The sequence below is a fragment of the Syngnathoides biaculeatus genome, chromosome 14 (genome assembly GCF_019802595.1).
Source record: "Syngnathoides biaculeatus isolate LvHL_M chromosome 14, ASM1980259v1, whole genome shotgun sequence".
Classification (NCBI taxonomy): Eukaryota; Metazoa; Chordata; class Actinopteri; order Syngnathiformes; family Syngnathidae; genus Syngnathoides; species Syngnathoides biaculeatus.
This window is the reverse complement of record NC_084653.1, coordinates 21,211,804-21,225,231: the sequence shown is the minus strand read 5'-3', so window position 1 is coordinate 21,225,231 and position 13,428 is coordinate 21,211,804. Positions and strand designations below refer to the sequence as shown.

General features: G+C 42.8%; 1 protein-coding gene across 7 annotated transcripts in view; it reads left to right on the top strand.

Annotated features, from left to right (window-relative positions):
- The window catches only part of LOC133512592 (partitioning defective 3 homolog B-like), a 193,366-nt gene that overhangs the window by 148,075 nt on the left and 31,863 nt on the right, over positions 1-13,428 (top strand). For all 7 annotated transcript variants that reach the window (XR_009798215.1, XR_009798214.1, XM_061842372.1 and 4 more), the window contains 2 exons: positions 11,389-11,604; positions 12,691-12,804. Coding sequence is in view for 5 of the 7 variants with exons in the window: in XM_061842372.1 (XP_061698356.1) it covers positions 11,389-11,604; positions 12,691-12,804 (330 nt within the window). In the remaining 2 variants the exon portion in view is untranslated. The remainder of the gene's footprint in view (positions 1-11,388; positions 11,605-12,690; positions 12,805-13,428) is intronic.

Here is a 13,428-nt window from a genome sequence, read left to right as displayed (position 1 = left end):
TATATGTTGATCAATATTGAGCTTTTTGCGCAGCCCATCTAATGGATGCATAACGTAACCCCAGCCTCTACTGTAGCATCCATTCTGTGCGCCTTATATATGAAAAAACGTTTTAAAATAGACCAGTCAGTGATGGTGCGCCTTATAACGCGGTGCACCTTATAGTGCGGAAAGTACGATGTATTCAATTGTCACTATCACCTTAGGGTGTACTTTGCCTCTCACCCTAGAGCAACTGGGATAAATTTTAGCTACCTTTTCACTGGTAACATGATAAGCAGTATAAAATAATAGTTAGTAGAGGATCTTAAATTTAGTACAGCGTGTGCATTATGATAATGAGTAATACGTATACTTTAAAAAAATCACACTGCAACTTGGCAGCAGGGTGTACCCACCTCTCACCCAGTGTCACCCATGATGGGTTTCAGCTCAGCTGCAACCCTCCCGGAGACAAGGGGTATTAAAATTAAACGGCTGCATGAAATTAACCAAACAGGGTCAACTAGTCTAAGATCTGCATGTAAAACTTAAAAAATACACACTTGTGGTAATAATGAAAGTAATGGCGGACTTGGTAGTGTTGTGAATGCCCTTTTCACTTTAAAAAATAAAAAACAGTCCTGATTGTGAGCCATGGAACCAGTGTCAACAAATTTGTGGTCCGTTTGCCTTTGTCAAGGTCCCTCCTGGTCATAAGCGCACCTCGGTTGGTAGGATTCTTCCTCAAGGTCTGCACGGACTACTTTAAAACTCCTCTTCGTGTATCAAATTAGCAGTTGTGCAATTTGTGGTTTTGTAATTTCACATGCTCAAGTCATCATGCTCTGAGTGAAATATTCCCATCTTGAAACGATTCCATGTAGCTAAGACTTTATTGACTCAAGATGTGAAATAATTGAAGTAGTTTCATTGAACACAGTACCAGTAATGGATCTTATGATGTGTCAGGAAATCACCACCTAAACTGTCTCAGTGGTTGGGTATGATTCTTTCAAGCTCGAGTGCACCTAATTAAACCCATTGCACCTACATGGCACTCTTTGGTATTTACCAAGTGGAGCTAATATGATTATTGTACAGCTGTTACAGGCTCAAATATCTGATCAGTTATTTTCCCACATGAAGCAAGCACACTTGGCCTTTTTTTCCCCCCTTCTTAAAGTACCACTGTCATGAAATGCATGATTTTTAATGTTATTCATGAAAAAAAGGCAGCCGGAATGGAGCCATCCGTTTTTTCACCATACAACATGATTTTGACATATATGGCTTTTTGTCACTCCCGCCATGAAAATCCTCTCGAGGGATTTGTTTTCGAGAAGAACCAGGAAGTGACGCCCACTCAGGCGGTCTCATTTGTTTCTATTAATTTTACCTCCGGGAAGGTAGCTCATTGTTCGTTTGTGCTAGCCAAAATGCCGGCTCGATGTATTGCTGGATATTGTCGGAACGCTCGGGAGGATAGATTCATTCGTCATACTTTTCAAAAAAGATACGATTCGTCGTGAAAAATGGAGTGCAAGGGTGCAAAGGACGAGAGCTTTGTGGGATCCAAACGACAGGTAGGTGTGTATAGAGCAACTAAAAAAATAGTAATAGTTTTTTTTGTGAGGTGACGTAATCCTCTCAGATTGTAACAAAAGATCTGCGCATGTAAGTCAGGGGTGCTAAATGTGTCGAGGTTTCGCTTCGGACGAGGGGCACTGCTTCGGCCGGGCTGGCTCATACGTACTGTGTTGGAGTCTGTCATTAGTTAGAAGTGATCCACATATCATCTAAATATGGCTCGAAACGATAGGGTAATATCGTCCCAGTCACTTCACTCAATTGTGACATGCTCTCACATTCTTTGAAAAGAGCTTCCGTCTCCCGTGGTAGGTGGCACGGCGTGTTTTCAATCGCGAATGGCGCGGTGTGACGTCATGAACAGAGGATGCGGGCAATATGGCTACCACTTGGATGTCGAATGAGACATCCGCAACTTTGCACATGCATGATGCGCTCTCTGCTCATATTGATTTTTTCGTATGGACATTGACATTACAATATCTATTTAAGAATGTTTGTAGGCATGACATTTGACCTTTAAGAACTGCTACCTGTGGAATTGTGCAGCAGTCCCTAAGAATGCATGGTATCATTTTATTTTTGATGGCAAATTGTCATGGTACTTTTTTAGTATTGGTATTACAGTGCCAACCTAATGGAGTAATCTACAACGGGTATTGCCCCCCAGAGCAAAAGTTTTCCATTTCATTTTATAGCACAACATCTACTTTAAATTAACTCCCACTCTCAGGGATACAAGGCTGCTCTTTCAGCCCATTTTTCTTCAAATAATGAAACCAAATTATGATGTGTGCCGTTAGGGTCACTTATTTTTTTCTCCAGATGCCGACCTTCGTCTTGCACTTATTCAAATCTCTAAAGCAGAGCCACATGAGAGGGACATATATCAAGCCATTTTTTAATCTTTCTAAGGCCATCTAATTTATGTCTATGACTTGATGAACTCCGGTTATAGCGGGTTTCTGGCCGTAGATTCAGAAACCGGTTTCCAACTGGCATTTGTGTATGATGATGTTTTGTGAACCAGCACTCCAAATCTCCATTGTTCTGCCCTCTTCTGTGTTTCCGAGGCAACAGTCCCCTACCATCTGGAAGGCCCTCTGTCCCGCTTCCTCTCTTTCCTATAATAGGTTAGTCGGCTGTCCTTCTCCCTTTTCTTTCCTCTGTCGAGTACATTTTGCATTCATTCGGAGTGGACTGTATTCATTTTGGAGGGTCCCCCCCCCCCTTATATTCAACCTCACAGACTCCCTAGTACACATGTAAACCCGACACCAGCGTGCGTCTGTCTGTATATCACACGCTCTTTGATTCACGAGGGAATGTAATCATGTTAGTTTCCAGAAGGGGCCACTTTGTGATTCATAAATTCTTGGTGAATTAATCAATTATGACGGACCTTTATTGGAAAAGACAGCTAGAAGGCCCTTCAAGTATTTTTTTTTTCTTCTTTACATTTAAACTTCAATTGACCGTCTGAGTCTGGTGACCTTCATTATAGGTGAACTTTTGCCTTTATTCCCCCTTCCACCTGCATTTACTCAAACTTATTTTTTTCCCTCCTCATTTTTTGTTTTTTAATTTTTCCCTCTCCACACTGAAGTTGAAAAATCGCATGTCGCTTTTTCATTACCTTTTTTTGATTACCTCCTCTTTAACGTACTAACTCAAGTTCATCTGTCCGTCAGATTTTTCTCGTCATTTTCTATATTTCTTCTCTTTGACCTTTTGTTGATAAAAAGCAGTCATCTCAACTTAGATTGAGCCTGTTGTCCTAGGTAAAAGCATCATCTGCACACTTTTGCGGCATATACAGTAGGTCCCTCACAGGCAAGGAAACTCTCTAGCCTTATCGGTTATTTGATTAAAATGTGTTTAGTAGCATTTATTGATTAAATAATGCTTTGGTAGCGTTACAAGCCACCCAAAAATAAAGGAAGCCATTATAATTAATATCTTTAAAAAAAAAAATTTATTCCACACATCAAAAAACTGACACCATGCAAAGCCCACATTAAACACCATAGGCATCCATCCATCCATTTTCTTCACCGCTTATCCTCATGAGGGTCGCAGGGAGTGCCGGAGCATTTCCCACCTGTCAACGGCCAGGAAGCGGGGTACACCCTGAACTGGTTGCCAGTCAATCGCATGGCACATCTAGACAAACAGCCACACTCACAATCACACCTACGGGCAATTAAGTGTCCAATTAATGTTGCATTTTTTTTGGAATGTGGGAGGAAACCGGAGTGCCCAGAGGAAAACCACGCAGGCACATGGGAGAACATGCAAACTCCACACAGGCGGGTCCAGGATTGAACCGGGGACCTCAGAACTGTGAGGCCAACGCTTTACCAGCTGAGCCACCGTACACCGTAGGCAAAAAACAACAACAAAAAACATAATTTAACGGCATCCATGTGTCCAGTATGCATCCGTTTCCTTGCCAATATGCGTCGGCTTCCTATTGGGGGTCATTTAGTAATCTTTGAATTATCCCAAAATGGCTGCTTCACACCAAAATGACCGACTTCCTTTTCTCTTCAGTTCCAGGTACTTTTCCATGCGTCCATTTATGATAGACACATCCACCCAATTCCCTTTTGTCGCAGAAAATTGTCTTACAAGCAACCAAATTTTTTCTTACTTTCCGAGAATCCTGATCATCAAGATATCAAGATTTAATGTCATGGTCCACCCAGATTCCCAGTCTAGGTAAAATAGCTTAGCGGGATGTAACGTCGTCCATCAGTCTTGGATAGCTTTTTTTCCCCTCTCTCATCTCACCACCCCCTCCCCCAATACTTGGTGAGTTTTGGGGCATGTTGGGGTCCCCAAAAAGGGAGTTCAAATGTTGGAATAATAACAATATTCAACAGTAATTGAAAGAGCGTTTTTTTTTTTTTTCTCAACTCCTGGTGCCTTAACAAAGAAACAATATCTACGTATGCAGAAGATACTAACGGCATATAATAGTGAAACACCAAGGTGCTGCACTTAGATGGGATTATATTCAATGGGGCATTGTACAATTATTGGTAACCCCCCCCCCAAACCAAATGTTTGTTTGTCTTAGGTCCCGCTTCGCCTGTTATTTTTTTGCATTTGGTATGCGCCTAATGTCTTTTTGATAATATCCTCTAGACTTTGACCATGTAAGTGTTAGTTAGGAGCTAATGGAGTATCGCGTGACTCTGCGGGGTCAAGGATCAAGGGAGGTTTTAAGGGCCTCAAGCACCAAAGCACCAACACAACTCTTACTGGCAGCTGAACTAACAAAAAAAACCATCTCTGACACTCAGTCGCGCAAACACATTCGTTTCGCAATCACTTGGCCATAAGTAGCAGAATAGCTTAATGTCTTATTTGGCTTCCACCTATCTCTGCTGCTTCAGGTGTCACCCATAATGGTTTTTTTTTTTCATTCGCTGAGATTAGGTTTTGTCACAACTCAGACATACGGTCCATACTCCTAATTCCATACCTGGCCGGGGTTTTCACGCAGCGGCTTAGAGTGGTTTAGTTTAGTCAACAAAGGCAAGTGCCAATCATAGTGGAAGTCGCTGTGTTGCCTACCCAGGGTGTCCGGGTGGGGTGGGGTGGGGTGGGGACACATATTACACTTTAAATTGTATTCTGTATGCGCATAGTTTTTCTCTACTACCACTGCAGCACGCGGCATACAGGGATTTATGCTCTACTAAATGTAGCAGCGATGAGCACTAGATAACGCTAGATTTTTATCTCCACGTTATTTGGACTGCGCTGCCTGTGGGATTAAAACACTAGAGTAGTGCATTTGGAAAGTGAACTGCTATCCAATTTCCCGTGACATGTCACAGGAGCCATATTTACCCAAAATGACATTACATTGTAATACCCAAAGGATTTTCTTTTACCATTGCTTCTATTTTTTGTAGTTTAACTTTTTCTTCCTCTCCAACCGACACCTCATCTTTTCCTTCTCGTTACTATTTCAGGCGTTGTTGTATCGCTGTGTTTCTTTTTAATCAACTCCCTCCATTTTGTTTTGTCGCTGCCTTCCGTAAGCATATGTGTGTTCGGTGCCAGATAGCCCGAGATTGTTGTTTGTGTGCATGTGCGCGAGCACCCATGTGTTTACACTCGGGTAACAGCTGGATCCAGCACTCTTACGAGCGTTTGTGAAAGTGTGTATGTGACGGAGAAAGAGAGCGAGAGAGCAAGAGATCACCGAAGTTATATAACGACTCCCATGTTTGCTCACAAATCCGTCGCAAACCTGAAATCCCTAAGAAAAAGAAAGTCTCACGTTATCACAAAACAACGTCTGAGTCCACGGCTTAGTGGGTTGTATTACCAATTATCCCTTCAACTCTTCAACTAATGTTTTGCTCACCTCCATATGTCGTTTTGGCACTCGCTGCTTTTTTTATTCGTGTTTGGTAACCTAAAAAAAGCAAAGACAAAAGTCAGCCAATTTATTCAAAACGTGTAGATGTTTCGGGAGTCGAGCTTCCTCTCAAAGTCGTAGTCCCAAGACTGACCTGTAACAAAGAACATTGTGGCATAGTGCCTTAAGACTGTTGGATTAGGCAATCGTAGAAGAATAAGCGGAAGAAGCAAGGCCAAAGGTTAGCTTACCCGTAAGTGCGTTGCATTTGCAAACTGTCGTTTGTATTGCGATGAATGACTTGTGAGACACATTATAAAAACAATCCCATTTGTGTCAGGTCACTTCCTGTACGGCTATTGTTCCATTTCGTGTCATAATTATGGAGACGGTGGCTCGACTAAACTCTTGAGTTGAGACCACGTAAAAGGGTATGCCATCGAAATTGAGCAGGTTTAAATTTACAAATATTGGCACCGACCATTTTCTCAGCAGATCATGGACTGGGGGGATCTCTGGCAACGCACTCCATATCACTAACGGCACATCATTCAGAGACATCCAACAAGCATTTTCTGACCTTAATCGCAAAGGAAGCAGAATGTTCAAATTCGTCCCCTTTGTCTGTATAAGTGACCTCCGCTTTAGATTTATGGAAGACATTGATTCTCGTTTTTGCTTTGGAAATGTACCTTGATGCAACCTTTAACCCAACCTTAACGTAGGTGACCCCTTTTGCAAAAGGATGTTACGTGCAATCATCGTGATTAAAAACAGGCCACCATCAAAGTTTACAAACTACCCGAAGCCGCTCAAGGATTTAATGCTGGAGGCCAGGGGTCGGGAACCTATGGCTCGCGGGGCATATCTGGCTCTTTTGATGTTGCATATGGCTCGCAGAGCCCTCATCACGACATACTACATACATCTGTCACGTGGGCAACGCAAATGAGCAGAGACAATTTGTCCTAGTGGTGTTGCCATAGTTCACCAGAGCAGTCCTTGTGCGCAGGTGCAGAAGGGTCTAACGCAGAGATGGTAGCAGCAACTAATTGTGCAAACGATCGCTCAAAGGAAAAAAAAGGTTGCAGTTGTCGGCAAGACTGGACAGACATTTACAAATGGAGGGGTATGGCAAAGCATTCGTGCCTGATGTTGCCAATGAACTTTTTGACAACTTTTCGCATCAAGACAAGATAATCAAACGAATAAAAGACATGCTATTGGTATCGTACGATGGCAAATCAAATTGAATTGCGTTCACGATTAATGGATGGAAGTCTCAACACCTGCATGAAGCGTAATCTTAATCTTCTTCTTCTTTTCCTTTCGGCTTGTCCCAATTAGGGGTCGCCACAGCGTGTCATCTTTTTCCATCTAAGCCTATCTCGTGCATCTTCTTCTTTAACACCCACTGTTCTCATGTCCTCCCTCAATACACCCATCAACCTTCTCTTTGGTCTTCCTCTCGCTCTTTTGCCTGGCAGCTCCATCCTCAGAACCCTTCTACCAATATACTGACTCTCTCGCCTCTGGACATGTCCAAACCATCGAAGTCTGCTCCCTCGAACCTTGTCTCCAAAACATCCAACTTTTGCTGTCCCTCTAATGAGCTCACTTCTTATCCTATCCAACCTGTGAGCTCGGAGCGAGAACCTCAACATCTTCATTTCTGTTGCCTCCGGTTCTGCTTCCTGCCACCGTCTCTAATCCGTACATCGTGGCCGGCCTCACCGCTGTTTTATAGACTTCGCCCTTCATCCTAGTGGAGACTCTTCTGTCACATTGAACACCAGACACCTTCTGCCAACTGTTCCACCCCGCTTGGTAGTATTTGAAGTCCTCCACCCTCGCTATCTCTTCTCCCTGGAGCTTCACTCTGCCTCCTCTGCCCCTCTCATTCACGCACATATATTCTGTTTTACTTCAGCTCATCTTCATTCATCTCCTTTCCAGTGCGTGCCTCCATCTTTCTAACACATACAGAAAAATCTATAAATATAAAATAAATAAGGAAACGTTTGAGTGGTAACAATTTGAGTAGCAGAGAAAAACAAAAGAAAAAAACTATGAAGGCACTCTAAAGACTTCCTGTACGTTAACAATATCTGCTGAGGATGTTTTTCACAAAAGTTAAGGAAAGGGGGGCTACATAGTAGGTTAGGGGGTTTGACTTTCTGAGGACGTCTCGTAAATTACCCGTCGGTGTGAAGAGTGAAGGATTGTCCGTTTCTTGATCAGCCTTGTGAATGACAGACAATCACTTCAAGATAAACACCACTCCCCACTGTGATTTTTTTTTTTTTTCCCCATTCCATTTTCCAATCCGACTGTGCAAACTGAATGTTGTCTTTTATAACTTTTCCCCACACTTCATTCACAGATGACAGGTTGGTGGGCGTCAGTTTAATTAGTAGTTTCTTTATGTACATCAATGCGTCTGTTGGACTTCTTCTACTGTAACAGTTGTATGTGCGCGTGTGTGCTTGAATGCATGCATGTGTGTGTGTGGTGTGTGTGTGTGTGTAAATACCAGCCGGTAATGGCTTCCACTCTCATTATTACCCCGTAATCCCCAGCTGCTGTGCAGTCCTGACTCGGTTTCTGGGGGGAGAATTCCAAACTTGCCACTGGATTTACAATTGATTCCCCACAGATTTGAACTGGATTTCCACTCCATTACCAATATGGCCACTCTCATGAGACTGTCAGACGACTACTTAAGTAATATTACTATTGAGTCTTTTCCTGTCTGTTCTATGACTTATGTAAGAAATATGCAAGCAACTGTAAAGTGTCTGCTTCACTGCGGTTATTTTTTGAAATCTACAAATTCCAGTGTATTTTTTTACCTTTAAATGTACAGAAAAAGTACAGAATTTTCAATGATACAGCCGTTGGAGGTCAAAATATTGTTTTGAGTCGTGCTCTAACTTGGATCTGGCCATTAGTTCCCCCGTACTTGGTGCAGCTATTTGTTTTTATGGCTTGAGCACCGATATGTACGCTGTTGTAGAAAAAGAATGCAGTTACTTGCAATCTAGGGCTCAATTCCCATGCTGGCACATTAACATCTGACTGATATGGATACAGCTTCATTTTCAAGTGATTAGTGTGCAATAGCTGCAGGCAAATATAGTCATAAAGCAAAAAAAAAAAATATTCGGTTGCACAGGACAAATTGTGCACAGTCACTGACTACATGTTTTTTTTTTTAAAGGAAGACATTGAAATCCATTTGTGAAATAGCTCCAGGCCAAGTCAAACCAGAAGACAGATGACTGACGGATGACAAGCAGAAAAGTGTCTGCACATGCTCATATTTATTCATACACAGTAAATAAGGAGTCAGGAGGTCAAGAAGCATCCCAGACATGATGGGCATGTAGTTGGTAGACTCGTTTCGCCCACCCAAATTGCCACGCACAAGAATCAGTGTGGAGGTTACCAGAATTCTGCCTGGTTCAAAGTTTAGAAAGTCTATTTAAAAATATGAATTTGTCTCACTGTCGGGTTGGTCGGAGGTTTTATGTTTGTCTCACTATGGCACTCGATTGTTTCTGAAAAACATCAGATGTAATGAAATGAGGTGAGGAAACAAAACGCGGGAAGATTAAGTGACAGCGACATAATGCAATATTTCATAATGTTAGCTTATGTGGTGTGTATGTCTGTTTACAGTACTTTCTTTCCTTTGTGCACAAGCCATCATGACCAATTAACTGGGCCAAGCAACGTTGCAACAACTGTTTGTCTGAATGAATGATGATACCTGAGCCAGAAGTGACTTAAGAGTGTCACGTTACTTAGGGGGGGGAATTGGATACATTGTGTGTTTGTACTGCTCGATAACTTCTTGAGCCAGTCCAAAACAGTGGAACGTCTTGAGGTTAATCATTTATTGGAATAATTTAGGCAATAGTGAGTGAGTTGCTGAAGATTCAGTCTCGACTAGTTTGGGGTGTAAAGGAGATGGAAGATGAAGTCTGCTCTGGGAAGCCAAGCTGCAGTTTGTCCAGATTATGCCAACTCTTCTGGGCAGCAGTATTAAATATCATAGCGTGGAAACAGAAGTTCAAGACTGAACTCATGTCGACTTTATTTCTAGACCACTTTAGCAACAACTGCAGCTGTAACAAAGTGCTTACATAAAAGATATAGAACAGAATGATGTGACTCACATTTGCTTCAAACTGCGTTTCCTAATGGCGAATAGTTTGCTCATTGGGGGGTAAAACACATACAGGAGGATTGATCCAATTCTCATGTTCCATTTAAACCTCCATCTTGCTTCCCTTAACTTCATTTTAGCACTGGCTGTAGTCACTCTATATCTGCTCCAGGATGCATTCTTTGCTGAGGAGATGTCGGTAGCCAGTTCCATATTGGGGAGATGCTCTTCGCAGCAACGGAGTGCAACAGCGTTGATATTCTCCACTCAACGGTGCAAATGGCTGATCACCACACAAAAAGGGTGGAAAGTGCAAGAAAGGGGGCAAAAGCAGCTGTGCTGTTGGAAAAAGGTTGCCGGTGTAGGCGCGCACAACAACCGCCGATACGCTCCGTCATAGAATGTTTAAAGATGCTGACAATGATCCAAAACTGACTAACATGACATACAACAAACATTAAATAACAAAAATTGTGGGAAACTATTAATTCAAGAGAAAAATATCAGAAGTTTTGTAACAGGTTGGCAAATTGGGCGCAGCTGAGACAAACATTTAATTGGGGAGATGATGTTTATTTTCCCTGTTGTCTTTTAAGGATTGCTCCGTCTATCTGATTTTAAAGGGGAAATCAACTGGTTTGCACGAACGATCTATCCAATAAGTCATGTAATATGTACTCTATTTTGACAATGCTCGCACCCACGGCTGTGTATGGAAGTATTCCTCCGTCTACCCGATCAACTGATACTGTTATTTCTTCATCAGATGAGGATAGATCCGAGAAATCAGCGCTGTGTCCCATGTAATCGAGCCTTTGTTGCGGCACGTAACACGTCACATCCGCGCACGTAGGTCATGTGACTCGCGAAAAGGGCAGCGCCCCTGAAAATTCCCAATTGTCGATAAAAATCTTCTGAAAACACGATTAAATGAGAGAGGATTGAACATCACATTGTCAAAAAAAGAGTACATATTACATGACCTATTGGATACATTGTTAGTGCAAACCAGTGGATTTCCCCTTTAAAAAAATGCCTACTTCTGGTCTGTGCAATTTTCTCAAGTTAGTCTTCTTTAAACATCACATATGAATGATGATGAACTAATAAACATGAGAAGGGGATGACAATCTCCACTCATGATAGATTTATTTTTTTCCCCTGCTTGAGATGCATTGCCCTAAGATAGTCTCTTTAAAAAATGAACTCCCCACATGTTCAAGGATTACTTGGTGTCCTAATCGATCATTTGTCATGTTCCCTTTTCCAGACGAGGTCCATTGGATCCAGCTGAGTACACCATCCATCCCTGGTCAAGTCATTACATCGGCGCTCCCCAGGCTCCACAAGGTTACCACAAGGCCCCGTCCTACCTTAACCCCAACTCGCAGTCCCCTCCATCATTCTCCAACTACCCCCCAAGCCAACCTTACTCACGGCCGGGGGACCCTCGGGGAATTGACTCTGGTTTTTATTCCCACCCAAGGTAATTGAAAGCAACAGTTGCTCCTTACCTCACGGTCCGTCTTAGTCAACTCAAACGAGGTGTGTCAGAAATGTTCCAGGACTGACTGGTGCCACAAAAGTTTTCAAATCCAAACTGCAAGTTTGCCCCGTCGCCCCGGATTCGATCAGACATTCCCAGGCATATCTGCCGCACTTTCATCCACTCCTGGACGGATTCTTCCGGGATTCTCCTCAGCAACCATGGTCACAGTCATCTTGATGTGGTCCATATCTTCAAAGTGCAAGCCCTTCATGTCTGCTTGGCCTTGGGAAAGAGAGGAGAAAAAAAAAAGACAAGTTAAATGGTCCCAGGTCGTGATTTTGCTCCAGCCCAGCGATGTTCTTCTCAGTCAGGAACCGTCAGAAGATCGGGCATCATGAGCAGAATCTCTTTGTAGACGGGTGCTGGTTCACCCTCTGGCTCTGTGGAAAAAAAACCCGCACACGGACGATCGTGATGAACGTGACTTTTAATTTCGACGGTCTTGCATTTTTTTACCTTTGCGAAGTGGGATTCTTCCTCTTATGGCTCTGGCTTTTCGTCCTCGCGTAGTACTCGATCCATGATTCATCAGCTAGCAAGCCATGTCTCATTGGCGTCATTCGGCTTATTGCTTGACGACCCGACACGAGGATATTTACATAAAGAGAACTGAGGTTACTGTGATACAAGCCAGAACAATTACCGTATTTTCCGCACTAAAAGGCGCACCACATTATAAGGCGCACCCCCAATGAATGGCCCGTTTCAAAACTTTTCCCACTGGATTATAAAGCGCATAGAATAAAAACGCTACAGTAGAGGCTGGGGTTACGTTATGCATCCATTAGATGGAGCTGCACTAAAGGCTCAATATTAATCCTTATATAAGGCGCACCCGATTATAAGGCGCACCGGCGGCTTTTGAGAAAATTAAAGGCTTTTAGGTGCGCCTTATAGTGCGGAAAATACAGTACATTAAAGGGAAAAACACACCTCGTTTATGTTATCCGGCCACCACGTCAAAGTAATACTACCTTGGAGTTCTCAACTGTGCCTGCTCGTTGCTTGTTTGGTGTCCTCTAGCTCCCAGCAGAGAGGACCCTTGCGGCAGGACGTGCCCCCGTCTCCCACCCCGCCGCTTCGGGGACTGCGGTACGACACGATGACCCGCGGAACGACCGGTGCAGGAGGTTACAGGTGAGTTCAGTTTAAGTTCACACGGTAGGTGAACAAAATATGCGCCACTGCAAATGTTACGTTATCTTCTGCAGTATTTTAAAGCTAGTCAAGCCCATTTTTTCATTATAAAAACATTTTAAGATGCTTCTTTTATAATAAAGGGGCGTTTGGGGTTATAATACTGCTAGCATGGGCTTTGTTTTCCCGGATGGTGCATATTCCATTATAGTTTCAGCGAGCTCTGTGCAAAAAAAAAAAAACAGAGCAAGGAGTGTACTTGCAAGTGTACAGCAAATAATTGATAGCTTGTCCGTCACGCCTTCAGTCTCTGATTGGTTGTTTTTCCATGCGCACAGTGGTTTCTTAAAAAAAAAAATCAAATTAGAGGCACAAAATGGGCCCAGCAGTAGTTTTTTTTTTTTTTTCATAGTTCTTTTACTGTCAGGATGTACAGGCCGTTGTAACAAATATGACAAAGAGCAAATATCATTTTAGTGTTCAAATGAAGTTAAAGACGTCTACTTTTGTACAGGCGGTCTGACTTTTTCACAGTTTAGGTATGCGAAAGTGACGCCGCACAAAGGTGTCTTTTAGCTTCTTAGCCGTCCTGGAGATGCGTGAAATCTTTTTGAGAGCACAACT